Source organism: Pteronotus mesoamericanus, unplaced genomic scaffold (assembly GCF_021234165.1).
Source record: "Pteronotus mesoamericanus isolate MK-2021 breed Mesoamerican mustached bat unplaced genomic scaffold, CSHL_Meso_final contig_52, whole genome shotgun sequence".
NCBI classification, from domain to species: Eukaryota; Metazoa; Chordata; class Mammalia; order Chiroptera; family Mormoopidae; genus Pteronotus; species Pteronotus mesoamericanus.
In genome coordinates, this window is record NW_026555189.1 from 2937331 (window position 1) to 2957244 (window position 19914).

A 19914-nucleotide genomic window follows, 5' to 3' on the forward strand; every position below is an offset into this window, starting at 1 on the left:
TTTGCTGTCACCACAACTACAGGATTTCTAAAGACAGAGGCATATCCCTCACAGGAATCCTGACTGTGTTTATTTCTACCATTTAAGTGTGTGTTGAACACTGCATATAAATTATTACCACTGACTACTTCCAAAAATATATGGATCTTGACTGTATTTTAAAAAGATACTGAAAACAATAGTTACAGCAAAAAAAGAGGAACCACTGAATCGTTTACAAAAATAACTGAGTGAAGAACATGAGAACAGAATTAGTCTCATGAAAACGACCTTAAGGTCAAGACTGAAATCCTCACAAGGCCCTGCACTGTTTGGAATTTTGCCTCTGTCCCCATCATCTACCTCTATCTCCTTGGCTTTCTGAGCTCCAGCTACATTAGCCTTTTAGTTCCTCTAACACAAAACGATCCCCCCAGCAAGGCCCATCATATCTGCAATTCTCCCTGTCTAGAATATTCTTTCTGCAAATACGCACATAAGCAAGTCTTGCTCTAATTCAGGTCCCAGTTCAGATGGCTTCTCAGGAAGACTTACTCTGACCACCCAATCTAAAGTTATTTCCCCACCTTCATTGCTTGTCTTTGACAAAACTAACTGAACTTACCTTGCTTATTGATTACTTTATTGCTTAACAATATTTTACCGAGCTCCACTAGGGTAGGAACTATGTCTTATCCCTGGCTCTATCCCTAAATGACAAATACTGTGGAATGAAGCATTACTTTCCTTAAGCAGTGTGCCTGAGGGGATAACCTAGGTCGGATAAGGTTCCAACAAACATCAAAAACAATAGAGGTGGGGGTGGTCTTGTTAAAATGCAGATTTCTGGGCCTTACCGATTTAAACTGGGGCTGGGGCGGGGGGGCGGTGTCACCGAGCAGGGCTTGGGATTCTGCCTTTTAGAGTGTCTGAGAAGATTCTGTATTTTGGATAGTTTGCAGAATGCCATTCTAAACAATTTTGGTAGAAAAGAGCGCACTCAATGTCACCAACAAAGCTGGAAAACTCTTGAGTAAACTCTGATTCCCTGTGATTATCTAATTTCTTATTTTCTAGTACATAGCAACTCAGTGCCTGGAATATAGAAGGTGGTCGAGATATATTTATTGAATGAACACATGACCAAAAAAAGCTCTTTCAGGTAACTTTCTTGTAGAGCTACACCGCTTAAGAACTGCAATAAGGAGCATAAGAATTGAACGCGAGAGACTGCGTGGACGAAAACGGACGGAAGCCAAGCTAAACGGAAAAATCAAAACACCCAACTCTGGACAAAACAGCAATCCAAAGCTGGGATAGTTGAGGAGCCGGTCACGTGACAATTCTGGGAGGCTCGGCACCGCGCACGCTAACGCAAGTCCCCGCCCCAACATGGGCGGACGTGAGGTCACAACGAAGCTTCGTTGCCCTCTCTATCCTAAGTCTCTACCATAGTCCATGCCCCTCCTCCTCCAGCCGAGACCGAGCTCCAATCCCGCACCTTGGGACGTGCGGCAGCCGCGAAAAGGTCGCCCCAGAGGCTTGGGATGTGGGTTCCTCAAGGCTTCCGCCACCCTCCAGCGCACGATGCGCTGTCACTAGGTTCTTACCGTTCACATCGCCAGCCGTCTCACTCCACACAGCTGTTCCCGCCCGCTGCGCCTTCAAAGCCGCCAATTGCAGTTCCCGCCGCTCTCGAGTCCTGCCCACTAGGGGAGGGCAAACTTTGGACTGTACCCTCAGCGTAGGGGGTCTCGTGGGAAGAGCTGCAGAAGAGAAACTCAGTGAGTCCCCATGTCACTTTATTAACAGATAATATTGTTTAAATGCAGTTATTCTCACCAGTGACAGCTGACTTGTTGGTTCATCTTGCTCTTTAGGCTTTGCCGTGTCGCTGTGGACTCGGGACCCTGCCACCACCCACTGTAAAATGGGCCCGTCCAGACTGGGTGGCGCATGCGCCTCAGAGGCCACGGGAGGCTGGGGCGCGTCGAGCGGGTCAACTGTGGAGGGCACAGGAGTATTCACCACCTGGAGTTCCCCTCGCCCGCGCGCAGGCAAGCCGGCCTTTGGGTGAGGAGTCTTCGCTGGTGAATACCACTTCAGCCCTCCTGGTGTGGCCGCGAGTCGGGTGAGTGAGGGTTCAGAGGAGCGCTCTCTTTTCTGACCGCGACGTCCGGGGAGGCCGCGGTAGACCCACCTGTCTGTCTCTCGGCCCCTGCTCTCGTGCGCCCCCCGGCGCAGCGTCGTTTCGGCCGGGACTTTCTGTTGTCCTTGGAGGTTGGGATCTGGAAGGCCCGGTTCTTAGGGTGGCAGTTGCCTCCGCGTTGGCGGTTTTGTCTGGGAGGCTACAGGTGCGCCCTGAGTTGTCCGCCCCCAGGTTTCTGCTGAGGACCTGCTTGCTAGTATTTGAGGACAAGCTTTGTCCTAGATCTTTCACTCTTCTGCAGGCTCTCCCGCGGCTCTCGAGTCTTGTGACTGGGCGGGCTTCTCCGCTCCCTGAGCCTCGGCTGCCTCGCCTGTAAAATGGTATAAATCCATTGCTTCAGTTGTGAGAAGGGAAGACCTTAGCACAGTGTTTGACATGGTGAGCGCTCAGTACATTGTATGATTATTGTTATTGATTATGTAGTTTAGAATTTGCAGGCCGAAGATGGGAGCTTAGGGCGCATCTCAGCTCCCATGAGAGTTGCCATCAGTCCATCCGGCGATGGGAATCCCTTAATATGCCTATGAGTACACTTTTCAACCAATGTAGACGTTTATATCTCTTTTATTCGGTTTGAAGATTACCGTGCCTATGGTTTCCCAATAGGGGATTTAAGTAAATCCGAGTTTTGGAAATCGTCATTGAAAATTTTAAATGCATAAGAGAAGTTTGCGCTGGCAAAGGTTTTTGTTGTGACGCCCTTTGTAACTCCTTTCCTATGCATACAGGCTCTCTCACTTGTTCAGTTGATTTAAAATGAGCCTCACTTCCACCCTTAAAAACAAAAAACCTATGTTGAGGTCTGAACCAATTTTCAAATCTATGATAGTCCTAAACTCACCATTCAGTGAACATTTACTATATGCAGTTACAAGAATACTCCGTCATTAGCTTGTGCGTTCTTTGAGGTGTATGGACTGATTTTTCCCCCTGAAATTCATGTGATTTGGCAGTGCTCAGCACCTAGTAAATGCTAGTTAAAGTGTTTAGGGAAAGCTACAACTTGGCCTATTCCTTAAGAAACTATGTGATGGAAGTTAGAGTCCTACGCAGTCCTTCCCATAAAGCACAGGGGTTGCTCTCAGTAGTGGTGGGCATGGTCTGCACATTGGGCAACCAGTCACTTAATAGCACCTGTTTAGATTTGGTCACTTTGCAGCTGTGATAACTAAGTAGAAGTGGGTAGAATTCAGTAGTCCCCTGTTATCTGCTATGTTTGCTGCCTCTGTTGAATATGGTGCATAGTTTGAGACAGTTGGAGAAGTACTAATTTAATAATTCCAGTGCATTCTGAAATGCAGACTTTAAAAAGTGTACTCTAGAAAGCTTTAAATATTAGTTTACAGGTTTTTCTGGAGAACAGATTTTTCAGAGACTTTTCTGTCCTTCTGCGTGTTTAAAAATGAGATTAGAAATTGCAGCTGTAGCATAAATTTATTTCTGGCACAGCCACATAATAGCAAAATCTTTCTAAAGAAAACAAAAGTGGCATTAAAATGGGTTTTCCCCCATGTAATTATAGATCTGCTAAAGTGTTATTGGAAGGCTTATTCCCCTTACTAAAGTTAACATGTTGCTTACTTTTGGTTTATTTACTTTCTGAGATGGTGCCACCTGGTGGTTAAAATCTTCTATCATAGAATACTCATTAGGAATATTTTACCTCAGAGCCTTGGTGGGATAAGGTAAAGGAGGGAATAAAATGTGACTAATTTTTATATTGTTATTGAGAGTACCCTATTGCTTCTAAGCTCCTACTTTACTGCCAAGTAAAAGTTAAAATAGCTTTTTAGGGGCTTCGTGGCCAGTAATGAAAACACCGAATTGTCACAATTGAACATTTTTTTAAGAGTTTCAGCTGACTATTTTGGTACCAGTGTATGCATACTTGCAGAAGTGGGTGGAGTTGGCATGGGGAGGGAAATGTTGTAATTATGACAACTTAACCCTTCTGATGTTTTCTGAATGCCAGCAGGACTGAACTTTTGTTTTTTTAACTGAATAATAATGGACTTTGTCCCTCTCTTTCTCACTGCAAACGCCCATGCATGAAGGCTTATCACAAATGAATATTCCCTTCACCTTTCAGCGGGGCAGCTTCTGTTCACAATTACCTTGGCACTAACTTTTTGAACTTGTGTTCTGTATTCCTAGTGGTAGCAGGTGTTTATCATATGAATGTGAATTTTGTTTTTAGAAATGGCTTGAAGTCATTTAATCGTGAGCTTAGATTTAAGAAGAATCTTGAGAACTCAGTGCTACAGTATGCCCTGTGACATCCTTAATTGATGTAGCCAATCTCTTTTGGGTGCATCCCTAAGCTCTCGATTATCTGTCCAAGCCACAGAACTTCACATAGCAGCCTGTTTTGTTGTTGGACAGTTTCATGAAGATGACATCTGCCTCTGTAACTTGCACCCTTTGATTTCCAGTCCTGTTCTCGGAGACACATCAGAGTAAATTCAAATGAACTGTTTGTATTATGTGACAGAGCATTTCAGATATACGAGTAATACTTTAATTTCACATGCATTGTTCACTGTTTCAGAGATGCTCGCATATGTTATTTTAAACCTCATGACAACATGGAGATAGAGGTTAAGAATTATTCCATTTTAAGGAAGAAGAGACTTAGGTCTAAGATCAAGTAAACAAAGTGATACAACTTGAGAAAAGCTGAGTCCACAATTTTTGCCTTCAAACCAACTTCTCCCTACAAATCCGTGGTTTGTCCAGTTTAACCAGATTGTTCCTTTTATCTGTCTCCTCTCTTGGGGGCTCCCCTAAGTTGGCGAATGTTACCAATTTTATTAATGGTTTCTTTAAATCTAGTGTCAGAGCCATCACCATCCTGAGCACTCTTCCTAGGAATATCAAATTGTGAATATTCTGGACATGGCTGATCAGAACAATCATAGTACCGTTCTTTTTCTTGATGTAGACAGACACTCTATTTCTAATAATACAGGACCATATCAATATTACATTGACTTCTTTAGGAGCTAGGTCTAGAATTAGTGCCTGTTGAACTTGTAGCCAACTAGAGGCTCTTTGTGAAATAATAGTTTTTCTTATTTCCCTTTATTTCATTCACAAACTACCGGGAAGGTATGTCTTCCTGTTTTGAACATGGGAAAAAAATCTGTCATGGTGAGAGATTACCTTGTGTAGTGACTCTGCCACTGACTGTGTGATTGGTCTTAGTTTTGCCATGAAAATGTCTGTAATGCATATTTTGATGTACAAAAAGGCAATTTTTTATGATTCAACTGAATTTTAAAAGCTACCAACTTCCTATAGTTATTGGGAGAGTTATTAGACTTGTGCCTAGCATGTAGTGTTTGACAATATATTGCACATTAATGTAGATATATTCTTATGGCTTTGAAGAAATTTAAAAAAATAAAGAATCGGCATATATATTTAGCTTTTCTTTAGTTTATAATAATTTGAGTTGCAATAGTGTTACTAGAATAGACTTAAAGATGACTAGTAGAAGGTATCAGCACTTATTTATTTGTGTTCTAAGAACAATGCCATTGTTTTATAGTTGTATGTATTACAATACGCATTTATGCTTATATACAACATGTATATATATTTTTTATCTCTGCAGCCCAATATTTTCCCAGGTGTTTACTTTGTCAATTAAAATAAGTCATTTCAGTACATCATAAGCTTGTTTCTGAACTGTAAAAGCACAAATTTGAGGCCGATTGATAGAAATAGGCAAAAAATATTTTGTCAAATATATTCACAAAATAAAATGTTAAAGTCCTTTGCCAGGTGACTAAACCAGAGTACATCTTCCTTCAAAAGACTGAGGCAAAAACGAGATAACTGATACTATATATAAATGTAGGGGCATAATATTGGTACAGTATTAGACAACTTAAATCGCTGTACTGTATGAGACCTTATTTTTCTGAGGCAAAAATTTGTATTATTAAAGACTTTGGCGTCAGTGGCAGGCAAAAAAAGAACTTGAAGTAGGCTGTATTTTCAATTTCCATTTTAAATACTCAGCTGGGCAAAATGGCCTGATTTTCAATATTTGGCTGCGGTATTTTGTGTGTGTGTGTGTGTGTGTGTGTGTGTTTGTGTGTGTTGGTTACTCAGTGAAATAGTGATCTGGTATATTTGTAAGTTGAAATCTGAAATAGTAGATACATTATGATACTTTGGAATTACCAGTTTAGGTATTTTTAAGGATTTTATTTGTTAGGAGTGGAAGGTAGATGGGCAGTTTGAATTTCTCTCAACTTGTTTTTAACAGCTTTGTTAAGGTATAATTTATGTATTATAAAATTCACCCAATATAAGTGAATTTAGTGATTTTGGTTAACTTATACCACTGTGCAACCATTACTCCAGTGCTATCTTAGAACATTTTCATCACCCCAAAAGATTTCTTGTTGTCCATTTGCAAATTAGTTCCCCACTCTTGCCTTCAGGCCTGTGCATCCGGTGATCAGCTTTTTGTCTACAGTTTTGCCTTTCCTAAACAGTGCATATAAGTGGGATCATACAATATAGTGTTTTAAATCTGGTTCTTTCATTTAGCTTAGTGTTTTTGAGGTTCATCTATGTTGAACCGTGTATCATTTAATTTATTTTAATTGAAAAATAGTACTCCATTGTGTAAATAATACTACATTTTTAATCCAATTACTTGGTTATTGGACATTTGGATTGTTTCCAGTCTTGGCTGTTATGAATAATGCTATGAACACTGACATATATATCTTTCTGTGGATATACAGGGTGAAGCAAAAGTAGGTTTACAGTTGTTTATATGGGAAATAATACAATACTTAATAAATCATACAAGAATAAACTGTGTTTCATGTGCTCACAGCCATAGTTTTACTTTTTTCCCACCTCATATTTTTCATTTCTCTTCAGAAGATTCCTAAAAGTGTAATTTCTAGGTCATAGGTAAGTTTGTGTTTAACTTCTTAAGAGACTGTCAGTTGTCTTTCCAAGTGTCTGCTGTTTTATATTCCCCATAGCAATGCATGAGGTCCATTTTCTCCACAGTCTAACCAGTCAGTGCTTGGTATTGTCTGGGTTTTTGATTGTAGACATTCTGGTGGATGTGGAGTGGTATCTCATTGTGGCTACAATTTGCGTTTCCCTGAGGACTCATGGTGTTCAGCATCTTCTCAGGTGCTTAATTAACCAGTCCTGTATCATCTTCAGTGAAATATCTATTTAAATCTTTTGTCCATTTTTGGGGGGTCCATTTTAAATATTGGATTGTTTGTAAGCATTTCTTATTATTGTAGGTACAAGTCCTTTATCATATAATAGTTGCAGATATTTTTCTTGTAGTCTGAGGCTTGTAGTAGGCCTTTTTTTGTTTGTTTTTTAGGGCATTTTTAAGTTTGCAACCAAATGGAGCAAAAAGTAGAGAGAGCTCATGTATCCTTTGTCCCCACATACTCACAGCTTCCCTTGCTATCAACATCCCCCACAAGAATGATACGTTTATTACAATTGAGGAAGCTACACTGATAGGTCACCAAAGTGTGGCTTGTCTTTTCATTTTCTCTGTGGTGTTTTGTTGAATCAGGAAAGTTTTTATCTTTAATTTACCAATTTTTTTTCTTTTATGGATTGTGCTTTTTATGTATCTAAGAATTCTTTGCCCAAACTAAGGTCGTAATTTTCTCCTGTGTTTTCTTTCTTAGAACTTCTAAAAGATTACAGCAATTAGTTAGTTCTTTTTTTTTGTACTTTTTTCTGAGTTAAAAAGAATAGGTTTAAAAAAGACAATAGGTGCATAGTGCAACATAACTATAGCACACACCTCAAAATAATGTTTTTTTTTTACCTTTCCTGCTAATTTTCTGTGTGAGTGAACTAATTAAACTAATCTCAGGGATTTCAGCCTCTTATTATTGTAATAATCACATTTTATGGATGTATCTGCTAAATTTGAAAATTTTCCATCTGCTTCTTGTTTCTTTTCATGGTTTAGTTAGATTTTCCTGGTCAGATATTAGGAAGAAAGCAGTCTATATTAATGCATGCTAATGTGAGATGACTAATTTTCCCTTTAATCCTCTCAGAGGAATACACATTTTTAAAGGATTAATAAGCCAGTTCTCTTAATTGGTAGAATTTCATCTGAACAAAATGAGTTGTAATCAGTTTCATGAATGTGAGGCTTATTAGTATAGGGAAACTGCGTCTGCTTGCGTGCTTATTTCCAGGATCAGGCCTGTGGAGGAGTCCTGCTTTTTTCTGAACCTTCATGTTCTCGAAATACTCCTGAGAAATTATTGAATCGTTTAAATCCTTGGATAAGGAACCTGAGGCTCAAGTTTAATAATTTGCCTAAGACCAACATTCTTTTCTGATAAAGGTCACTTTATGAGAAAATATGAAAATAGTTTAGGTTGCACTAACAAATATAATCACACATACTCAAGACCCTCTTGTATCCACAGGGTGCTCCGCTGTGCTCCAACACCTCCTAAAGATGCATCCTGACTTATCTCCACATTTGCACACTGAAGAGTGCAACATCTTGATTAACTTACTTAAGGATTGTCACAAAAATGTAAGAGTTCAGAAAAATTACTGTAAAGTAAAAATGAAACTTAATGTACCACACACTGATGTAATTTAAGTGTTATCTCCACTAACAGAAGGGAATGATAATGTCTTAGCTTAGTAAAGATTAGCAATTGATGCTTGTGATTTTTCAGAAACCACTTCCTTTTATGATAGTAAAATTCAAGAATGAAGGTTTATTAGGGATCTTTTGAAATGATTTGTAATGTTTGGAATCCATGTTCTTAAAATAAAATACTTTTCCTAATTACAGAGCACTAGAATAATTATGTTCAGCTCTGACTCTTCTGATCATAATTGAATTAGTCTAAGATTTTCTGTTCCTTGATGTCTCCCATTCTGTGTTTAAAGGAAATTGAAACATTTTTATAATTAGGTGTTGATAAATTTAAATTATGATCAACTTAATTTGACAGGTTTACTTGTTAGTGGAATGGAAGTAAAATTCCATGGTTAAAACCAAAATAGGAAGAAGCCCGTTTTTGGAATGCATTAAATTGAGCTGCTGTTTTTACAGATGTCGAATATTTAGCTTTATTCATATACCTGATGCATCAGACAGTGATAAGAAGCATTTGTGTTGTTGTTTAACTTTGCACATTGCATTGTTTTCATGTGATTCAGAAACAGTAGATATGTCAATTTTTAGTAGTGTGATTTTTTTATTTTTTAAGTGTATTTTATTGATTATGCTCTTACAGTTGTCCCATTTTTTTTTCTCCCCTTTATCACCCTCTGCCCTGTACATCCATTCCCACCCCTTAGTTCACGTCCATGGATCATGCATATAAATTCTTTGACTTCTCCATTTCCTATACTATTCTTGTCATTCCACTGCCTATTTTGTACCTACCAATTAGGCTTCTTATTCCCTGTACCTTTTCAGTAGATTTAAATGAGCAAACTTTTAAGACTAAAGGTAATGTAAGTAAAACCCATAACCTATAAAGTGAGATGTTTTCACTGGTTCAGAGAATGTTGTTGATGAATAATATATTTGAGGCAAACTTTTAAGTATATGAGTATATGGTAGTATCTCATTTGGTTTTAAATTGTATTTCCCTGATGGTCAGTGATTTTGAGTATTTTTTCATGTGCTTATTGACCATTCATATAAAGTCTTTTGCCAATATTCAGAAATTGAATTGTTTGACTTACTACTGAGTTGTCAGTATTACTTTTGTCATTGGACATACAGGTCCTTTGTCTGATAAGTGTATTGTGGATATTTTCTCCCAGTCTTTGACATAATTTTTCATTTTCTTAAGGATGCATTTTGAATAGCAATTGCAAATTTGATGAAGTCTAATTTACTGATTGTTTTCTTTTGTTTGTGTTTTTTATGATTTAAGGATCTTGTCTATTTTATGGTCACAGAGATTTCTTATTTTTTCTTTTGCAAATTTTATAGCTTCAGCTTTTACATTTAGGTCTGTGATTCATTTCAAGTTGTAATTTTTGTGTATGGTGTAAGGTATGAGTCAAGGTTTCTTCCTTTACCTATGGATATCTAATTATTCCAGCATCATTTCTTGAGGAGACTTCTTTCTCCACTAAAATAACCTTGGTGCCTTTGTCAAAAAACAATTTACCATATGTTAGTGGGTCTCTTTCTGGGCTCTCTGATCTGTTCCACTGATATATAGATATATCTATATATCTTTTAACACTGCATAATTTCAAAATTAGGTCCCATGACTGTCTTTTGTCCTCTTCTGTCTTAATTCATTTTCCAAAGTGTATCTAGAGTGATTTTTGAAATGTAAGTTTAGTCGTTCTTCTCCTTTAGTGGCTCCTTTTGTCTATAATAAATCTTCATTTCTTACTTGGTGTTGCAAGACCTTAAAACTGGTGCCTACTTACCTCTTGGGCCTCAACGCTGTTCTGTACCTCTGGTCTCTCCCTCATTCCTATGTGCTCTTTTCTGCAGTTGCACTGGAGCATGTTTCTCTCTTATAAGCCTTTGTACTTGCTTTTTACTTTGCTTAACTTAGAGCCTTTTTCACTATATTCACTACCCATTTGCTAGACCATTTATCATTCCCAGGTTTTATTCAGCTTAATTTGTCATTTCCTCTTTCTTCTTTCCTGATCTTGCTTCTTTTGGGATAGTCATTCTGTACTCCAGTAACACCATACATAATACATTTCCTACTTTATGGTGGTGGTTCTTACACTTTTTGGTCTCAGGACTCCTTACACTCATAAAAATTATTGAGGACCACAAAGAACTTTGTTTATGTGGGCTGTACACATCAATATTTACTGAATTTAGAAATTGAAACAGAAATTAAAAAATAGTTTATTTAAAAATAATAAACTCATGTTAACATAGTTATTTTTTAAAACATTTTTATTTATTTATTTTTAGACAGAGGGGAAGGGAAGGAAAAAGAGAAGGGGAGAAACATCAATGTATGGTTGCCTCTCATGTGGGGCCCCACTGGGGACCTGGCCTGCAACCCAGGCATGTGCCCTGACTGGGAACCGAACTGGTGACCCTTTGGTTTGCAGGCCAGTGCTCAGTCCACTAAGCAACACCAGCCAGGGCTAACATAGTGATTTTTCCTAAAAAGCTCTTAGTTTCCAAAAAAAAAAAAAAGGAATGACATTGCTTGTGCATTTTTACAATTCTCTGTAATATCTGACTTAATAGAATACAGCTGATTCTCATAGCTGCCTCTACATTCAATTTGTGATGACATTACAGTCATGTAGCCTCCGTAAAATTCCTCTGTACCCTTGTTAGAGAATAAAAGTGAACAAAACAAATAAGATATTTGATTATTAGGAAAATAGTTTTTACCTTATGCATCTCCTGGAAAGGTCTTGAGAACTCTTGGATGTCCCTGGACTGTACTTTATGAATCATTTCTTTATAGCAGTCACATCGTTGTTTGTCTCCTCCCTCTGACTGTGTGTTGTGAGAGTAGGGCCCAAGTCCTCCCTGCATACTGCTGTATCCTAGGGCCTGGAACATTGTCTTCTAGACATTGATTGATTCACTTACTAAATCAATGGCTTAGCCAGTTTGGTTCTCTAGAAATAGCCATCAGGCATGAGAAGTTTATGCTACGTACAAGAGAAATGAAGTACATGGGCATGTCCTTTACCACTTTCATTGGGTATTTTAGGTTTTACACATAACGTCACAAGAGTATAATTCTTATTTGGGCTTAGTGTTGAGGTAAAAGTAAAAATAGGTTTTTTCTTGGATTTTTTAGTATGAGCTCTATGTTTATGGGGTGATAGGAATAAATGTAAGCTAAAGTATAAAATATTGCCTTGCATCCTAAAAGTTTAATCCTTTCTGTTATTTCTGTTTGACCAGAAGGTGTATGAAACTGCATTGTCTCTGCTTATTTGTTTTCAAGGAATTAATTTAGGAAAAATACACAGGAAATATTTATTTTGAGGAGGTTATTAGATAACAAGTAGGAGCTCTTAGTCTATTTTAAATGCTTGTCAGAAAAACTGACCATTTATCCAATGTGTACCAGAAAAATACATTTAAAGTGGTAATGAATCAGGAAAAAAAAATAACATGAGGCATAGCTTACTAATTATGCATTGCCTGGTTTCCATGAATGCCTTATTTAGAAAAAAAGGAAAAGATCTGCTTATTATTACAAGTTCAGCATTTATAGCATCATTTCAGGTCACCCTGCTTTCCAATCAACCCTTAAAAATTGTGACATGCAAACACACTAGATATGGTCCTACTAAAATTCAGGTACTTGACTTCATCTTAATCTGCTTTGGAGCATTATTATTGCCATGATAATAGTCAAGGGACTTGAAACCACTAGGGGATTTTTATTTTTGCTTTTCAAATAAAGCAGGCTGAACTTCAGACATAGATTTCCCTTCACTGTGAATTAGTGGCTTATTTACATAGTCCATATAGGCCATCGAATAACAGTGTTATGTGTTTCTGATTTATTTTGATCACATTTTGAATGAGGACAAATGAGAGAATGGCTTTGGCACCAGGCGTTTATTAAGTAGCTCTTCAGTTGGGCAGTATTTGCTAGTGAAGGAAGTTCTTGTGTTAATATGGCCACACTGCTCTTTGACATTACTCCTTGTAATAGTGGATGGATTGCGCTGTGATTTTAACGTGCCCTTAAAGCAATATTAGGAAATAAAATCGTTTACACTCTGTCATTAAGACGTTTTGGCAGGTTAATAGGCTTCCCATTTATCAAGGAAATATTTCATTTTTTATTTCTACTATAGAGCATTTATCCCTCTTTTTTAGGAAAGCCAGGATAAGCATGTTTATTTGGATATTTTACACTTGTGGTTTAACCATTTGCTTATTAACAAGGTGACACATTAAATAAGCATTTAAATTCTATGTACCTTAGCATATTATGGGATGAAATATTTTACCCTTTTCTTCTTTTAGCACAGCATTCTGAAATTTTTTGGTCATTGCAATGATCTTGATCGGGAGATGAGAAAATGCTTGAAGAAGGAGGTAAGAAAAGTGTTAAAGGATAGAAATAGTTCAACAGTAGAACAGAACATTTTTGAAAAATATTATGTATGATTGCCATTGTTAAATTTATTTCCTAGATTAGTGTAACAGAAAAATTGACTTTATATGTATATGCCCCCACAAAAACCTCGGGGAGAAATGAAAGCCTCTTCTGGGGACGATTTTAGAATATCTCTACTATTTAGCATGCACATAAATGAAAACAACTTCCTTCTTATAATCACTGTAATTCCTCTGGATGACTTTTAAAGTTTGGGAAGTTGACTTTTTACAGCATATGATTGTCTACACCACTATACTGTGTGCCTGAAACTAATACAAAATAATGTTGAGTGTAACTGTAATTGAAAAATAAAATTAAAGCTAAAAAAAAACCCAGATGCAATGGGAAAAGAAGATTCTTTTCCCAATTATAGATCTTCATAGGAATTTGATCTATAATTGTCTTTGTTCGATTAAAAAAAAGTTTGGTAAATTGAATCTCTTTAGCAAAAAAGACATGTCAATCAGCTATTGGCTGTAGCAGGTAACTAAAACTCTGGGCCTCAGTTTCCGAGGGTGGACTTAGGCTCTTTATAGCTTTAAAATTGTGAATTTCTTTATAATTATGGTCTGTATAAACCACAGGGATCTAGTCGGACTTCTTTGGAAAGACTCATTTCCTGAACCCAGTTTTAGGCTAAGACTTGGACTTGGGCAAATAGCCAGAATACTGAATTCATTGTCTTCTTACAGGTACTGCTAACCAAGCAGAGTGCATTTAAATCTTTGAAAATAAATCTAATTCCATTCATTTTGTACATCAGGTGTTTTATGTCCAGAACCTTTAAAAATCTATACTAAAAATCTGCCTTCCAATTTTCTTTCATTTTCTGTACTTTGAACTTTTTTCTACCATTATTAGCCTTATGTTGAAAAGCATTAGATACAATATTTGAAGCTTCTCAGCATCTATCTTTTTTCATTTCCATATTTTTTACTTTGGGCTTTTGTTTTTTCCTTCCTGGAATGCCTTTCCAAAGGTGTCTTTACTGTTTGAAGAACTTCCCAGAGTTCTGAGTTAAGGGTGATAATTTTCTTTGTGTGAACAAACATAAACATGTACAAATGTTTTAATCTGATTTTTGAAAGGAGTCTTTTTTGAATACGTAAAGGCTTGTTTAGATGGAAACTAAACTTAAGGCTCTGTTTCTTTTTAAATAAAATTATGGAAAAATAAAGACTATACTATTTTGGGGGGTATAGCTGTTTATTTTTCACATAATTTCAGTTGTGTAACATAGCTTTTTCTGTAAGTTTAGATTTTTTTTTTCTCCTCACAGTTTAATGGTTTTGCCATTGGCTTGATGATTGATCATACGAAATTTTCTTCCCAGGTAGACCTGAGGTGTTAGTGACTATTTGGTAGAATGTTGTAGATACTCTTATTTTATCTGAGATTTTCATATAAATTTCAGATTTTCTCCTTGATTTATTTTCTGAGTCTCCCCTGTGGTTTTTATGTTGCTTAATGACCTGATTTATTTTTCTATCCTTTCACCCTTTAATCCTCTGAACCTGTCCTCATTTATTTCCTCTCTGCTTTTAATGCTTTCTAGTTGACCACTACTGCTTCTGGCGCTCTCTTCCTGCCATTTCCTTGGTGTATCATTTGAGTACTTCATTCCTTGATACTTATAACTAGAAAAAGGATCTGGCCAGTTCTGTTGAGCCTCTCTGTGCTATTGTGTTGTTGCTTTTGTTCATTTATTGAAATAATCACTAATATTACTTTGTAACATTCTCTTTTGTCCCTCTTGGTTTTGGTTAATTGACCTTCCATTCTATCTGTGTTTTCAGTGGAGTTTTGTGAATAATATTATAGTCATCCTTTTTTATTGTCTTTTATTCCAGGGCCATTTTGACTCCCTTTGGAGATAATCTTAATATATATTTTAATGTAGACTATATTTTAATTTGCACTATGATTTGTCTTATTAGTCTGCTACAAAGTATTATCTTCAGAAGATTTACTGCTCAGACTCTGCTCCCACCCTACTTGTAGGGGCAACATATGATTATAGATATCAAATATATTTCTCAGAGCAGGTATCCATGTTCTGGAGTAGTGGCTATTTATTTGTTTATTTATTTACTTTTAGAGAGTGAGAGGAAGAGGGAGAGAGAAACACTGATTCATTGTTCCACTTATTTATGCATTTATTGGTTGCTTCTTATATGTGCCCTGACCAGAGAGAGAGTGAACCTGCAACCGTGGTGTGTCAGGGCGACCCTCTAACCAACTGAGCTACCCTGCCAGGGTGAGCAATGGCTTTTTTTGTCCCTAAGTTTTTTAAAGCAATGAAACACACCCTTTCCTTAACAATCCAACTACCATTCTGGTAGATGTGTTAGAAACCTTCAATCAAAACTTTAGACTTAGACAACTCAAAGATTATCTGGCCCAACTCCTTATATTTGAGGTTAATGGACCAGAGGATGGAGTAACTCAAAGTCAGGAATCTCCACACCATGGTCTCAGGAGGTGGAGGAGGGGATCTGGTCAAGGCCCTGGTTAGCTCTCTGTCACTGATTTTTTTGTTCTCTGTGACCTCTTTCCATACCTCTGTCTCCTAAAAGATTTTGATGTCCAACTGTTGACATACACTCAGTTTTTTCAAATTGGATTTGCTTTTACTTTTTTCAACCTGGATTTTTACTTTTTTCCCCTCTGCCGAGGGACTCTTCATTTACCTTTAAAATATGTCTGTATTGGTAATCATATTATAAACCTGTACATGTGTACATATAAGAACACTTATATTCAAGTTTCTTTGCTTTAAACAAGTACTTTTTCCAAGTGCCAGGCTCTGTGTTTCATGTTATTTATAATCTGCTAACCAGATCAGAATACTAGGTTGAAAACCTCTAAGGTGAAAACTGCATTTAGATTCAACTGATTACAGACACGTAGGATTTGGGGAGACTCTGATTCATGATTTAAAAAAAACAGAAAACCGTTGGAGGTTCAGCTGCCAATAAGTTTCTGTACAAATCAACAGGATAATGTGGTTACTAAGAGCCAGTTACTTCTGATAATACTTGTATTTATAGAAACGTAATGGGACTAGGTCATGAGAACTAGTAGGCCCATTGTAGCCCACATCGGCCAGAATACTTCTGGAGCACTGTATTTAATTCTGGTTGTGTTATTTTTTATAAGGAGTATTGATATTAGAGCACTTTATAAAATGTGCTTTATAGATATGAGAAGGCAGAAGCCCTAATCTGTGAACAGTAGAGAAACCATTGATATTCAGCCTGAGAAAGAGATTATGGGTGGGTTATCTGTAATCAGATATTTGAAAGAATATAGCAGGCAAGAAGAAATAGAGGGCAGTAGGAGAATTTCCTGGGAAACACTTACTGATTCAACGTAAAAAATTTTGGAACAATTACTGGAACAATAATTAAATAGGTAGTGAGCTCCTCATAACTAGAAGTGTTCAGTCAGAGGTTGGATAATTCGATAGATTGTGAGCTCCTGGAGAACAGGGACAAAACTCACTCATCTTAAATATCTGCTGAATTCATATTTTGGAAGGAAAATAATTGAATAAAGATTTGAATACCTGTTAGGATGCAGATACTATATTATATTGAATGAAATTATACTGGGTAGCCTCTACGGTCATTTTCCAATCTCAGATTTAATGAAATAAAAAAGACAAATAAGAGTGTTGTCAGCAAAAACATTATTTTTATTTTGCAAATATTTTAAAATATTTAACTTACTTGATATAAATGGCGATATAATCTCTTTTCTCCCCCTTCCTTTTATTTTCCAGTACATGGAAAAGAGGACCAAGAGCAGGGAGCATGGCAATGCAATGCGAAAGAGACTTTTTAATTCTCCAGACGAATCTGAAACATAAATTATATTTTCACTGGATGCCTTGGCTGAGAGAAGATCTAAAGACTCTTGTTGATAACCGAAAGAACGCTGTTTCATTTGGTCTCCAGAATCTTTTGAATAGCAAGTGACCCGTGAGAAATCAAGCCATGGAGAAACACAGAAGCCCTGGATTCAGACTTTTTGTTGGGCAGAGCCTTTAGTACTCTGATTCCTTTACCAACACACCTGACTTTTAACATGTTTCTTTCATTTGCCCACAACCACTTAACATTTGCGTAACATATCTCCCGCAATAAAATAATTGACTTCAGGCATATTTTCTCTGCTCTCTTAGACTGTCCTGAAATTAAGGCAAAGCAGTTTCCCATTAGACTTTCCTTTTGGACAGCATGGCAATCCTGGAGCTTAAACTTTGAAGATACAAGCTAGGACCGAAAGATTTTGAGGAAATTCCCAGCTCTGTTAACGATATGAAAATGTTTCAACTTTATTGTCTTTAAAGAGCTATTTTCTTAAAAAGTTAAATGTTTAACATTGATAAAATTACTTCTAGTTAGAATTTAAGTCCTAGTGGACCTTGGTTCCTGTTTGGTTGGATGTGCCCCTGCTGAGTACCAGTTAACTCCTGGGCATTAACTTCAGGCCAGCATGCCGCCTCTTGCTGGGTACGGAGCTCTCTCTGCTTCCCATACTCATTTTTAGCAGCATTCTTTTTGCCCGGTGTTTCTGAGACCTGTGGGACTCTGAAAGTCAGTTAGGTAAGGTGTCAGTAGACTATGAACTGTGAACTCCTGGTGAATTCTGTTGTTTATGTTCAGCATGATGACTTGTTGGTGTCAGTGTTTAAAAAGTGATTCCCCCGTCACAAGAGGTATTCAAGATGCTGGATCTTGACATTCACTTAGCAAGGTGGTTACAAAGGGTAACAGACATTTGATGCAGGGTTAGAGGAAGCAGAATTAATTCTGAGGACTCTGAAGACTTGAGAGTCTTGCATATTCAGGTGTATCCCCTCAGCCTCCCCTCTGCCCCCTCCACCCTGTTAGGCAGTGCAGGTACAGAAATGAGATATTTTGTCTTCAGAAGCTTATTGTAAACTGACAAGTTGACTATTAGTGTCTTAAGTGCCATGATTAGGTAGGTGTCATAGAAAACAGGTCATCCGTGCCCAGCCTTCTGGAAGAAAGCTACTTAGCGCAGGTAACTTGACAAGTGGAGTGAAATGGAATACATTCTGGGGGACACGAGTCATTTAGCATGACTGGAATATGAGAACTCTTGGTGAAGGAAGATCAGAAATGTCTTTTAATTTTGTTGGAATTTTTTCTTCAACACTGTGGTGACCAGTTGCAAATTTTAATATGGTGATTTGGGATTTGTGGAGGGGACTTAGGAGGGTGATATGTTTCAATTTGTGTTTTTAGTAAGATTTTTCTGGTTGTAGTTTGGGGTGTAAACTGGAGGCGAAGAGAGATTACACCCAGGGAGACCAATTAGATTGCTCACTAATTTAGGTGAAAAATAAGGGCCCAAATTAAGTGACTTGGCGATCAAGAGGAGTGACTAGATTGAGGGGAATTTGAACACAGAAGCAACATGACTGACAAGGTGTAGGGTTTAAGGAAAGTGTAGGAGGCCTCAGGCATTTGATTTGTGCCTGCTAGTTTTTGATGCCCTCCCCAGAGAAGGGAGTACAAGAGAGGTGTGGTGTGAACTGCTGAGTTTGAGGGGTGTGGATGATCTGGGTGCAGATGGCTTTTAGGCTTCTGAGTATTCAGATCTGGAGCTTAGTTGTCTGGTCTGGAACAGACGTGGATGACGGCAGCATATAGATCAGAGCTAGTGACCAGGGGCCAATGATAGTGGACCATGAGAGTTTTGTGGAGCAGAATGAAATTTTTTTAGGGGAGGGGTTATATAATTTTTTAAAATTATATAAGTACTACATTTTTAGGAACATTCAAACAATTTATAAGTTTTACAGAGTAAAAAGTATCCTTTATTCCCCAATATCATGTCTTCTCAGAAATATCTATAACTGAAAGTTATGTGGGGCTTCTGGGCATTTATATTAGTATTTCAGGACAGGAGAGGGAGTCCCACATACGGAGAAGGAGCAGGCACAGAGATAGAAGGCTAACCACAGTGAATGATGGTTAGAGAGGAAGGTATGTCACTGGATGAGAATAAGAGCTGAGGGGGCAGTTGATTGGGTCCCTCTACACCTGTTACATTAGAGCTGTTTGGTGTGGTAGGGAGTGGGTGGAAGCTGAAGTGGAGCTGGAGGATATAAGCACATCTGAAAAGGCTGGGCTCTGAAGGGAGGGACAGTGTAGGTTAACGAGGTCTTCTTCCAAAATCAAAAGAAAATGGCAAGTGACACTTGGGAATGAGTATATGTCGAAAGAATGCCAGAGAAGAGAGAGGGATTAATTTATGGAAAGAAATCTTTGAGGGTGCAGAAATGGATGAGAGATTCAGGGTGCATGGTGACAATGGTAATGTTTTTTTCTAGAAGACACTAGAAACTGAAAACTTGAAGCACTGTAGGACATGCAAAGTATTCTTTTCAGAGAGCAGTAAATGCCTGTTTGTGCAGGGAGTAATGCTGTTTCTTCTACAAAGAATTAAGAGTGAGGCTCTGCTTCTGCTCTCTGAGGATTCATAACCACAGATACACTAATGTCACCAGGAACTAGTGATGCTGGTAAATGTAGTGATTGGCTCTCAAAGACAAAGGCACTG

At 37.7% G+C, this 19914-nt stretch overlaps 1 protein-coding gene across 1 annotated transcript; it reads left to right on the plus strand.

The window, feature by feature from the left end:
* Window positions 1-1950: 1950 nt before the first annotated feature.
* Window positions 1951-17503, plus strand: CMC2 (C-X9-C motif containing 2). Its single transcript, XM_054579147.1, has 4 exons — window positions 1951-2110; window positions 8644-8756; window positions 13182-13253; window positions 17102-17503. Exons 2-4 carry the CDS (start codon window positions 8676-8678, stop codon window positions 17186-17188), a joined length of 240 nt encoding a protein of 79 aa, XP_054435122.1. The 5' UTR covers window positions 1951-2110; window positions 8644-8675; the 3' UTR covers window positions 17189-17503.
* The last annotated feature ends 2411 nt before the right edge of the window (window positions 17504-19914 follow it).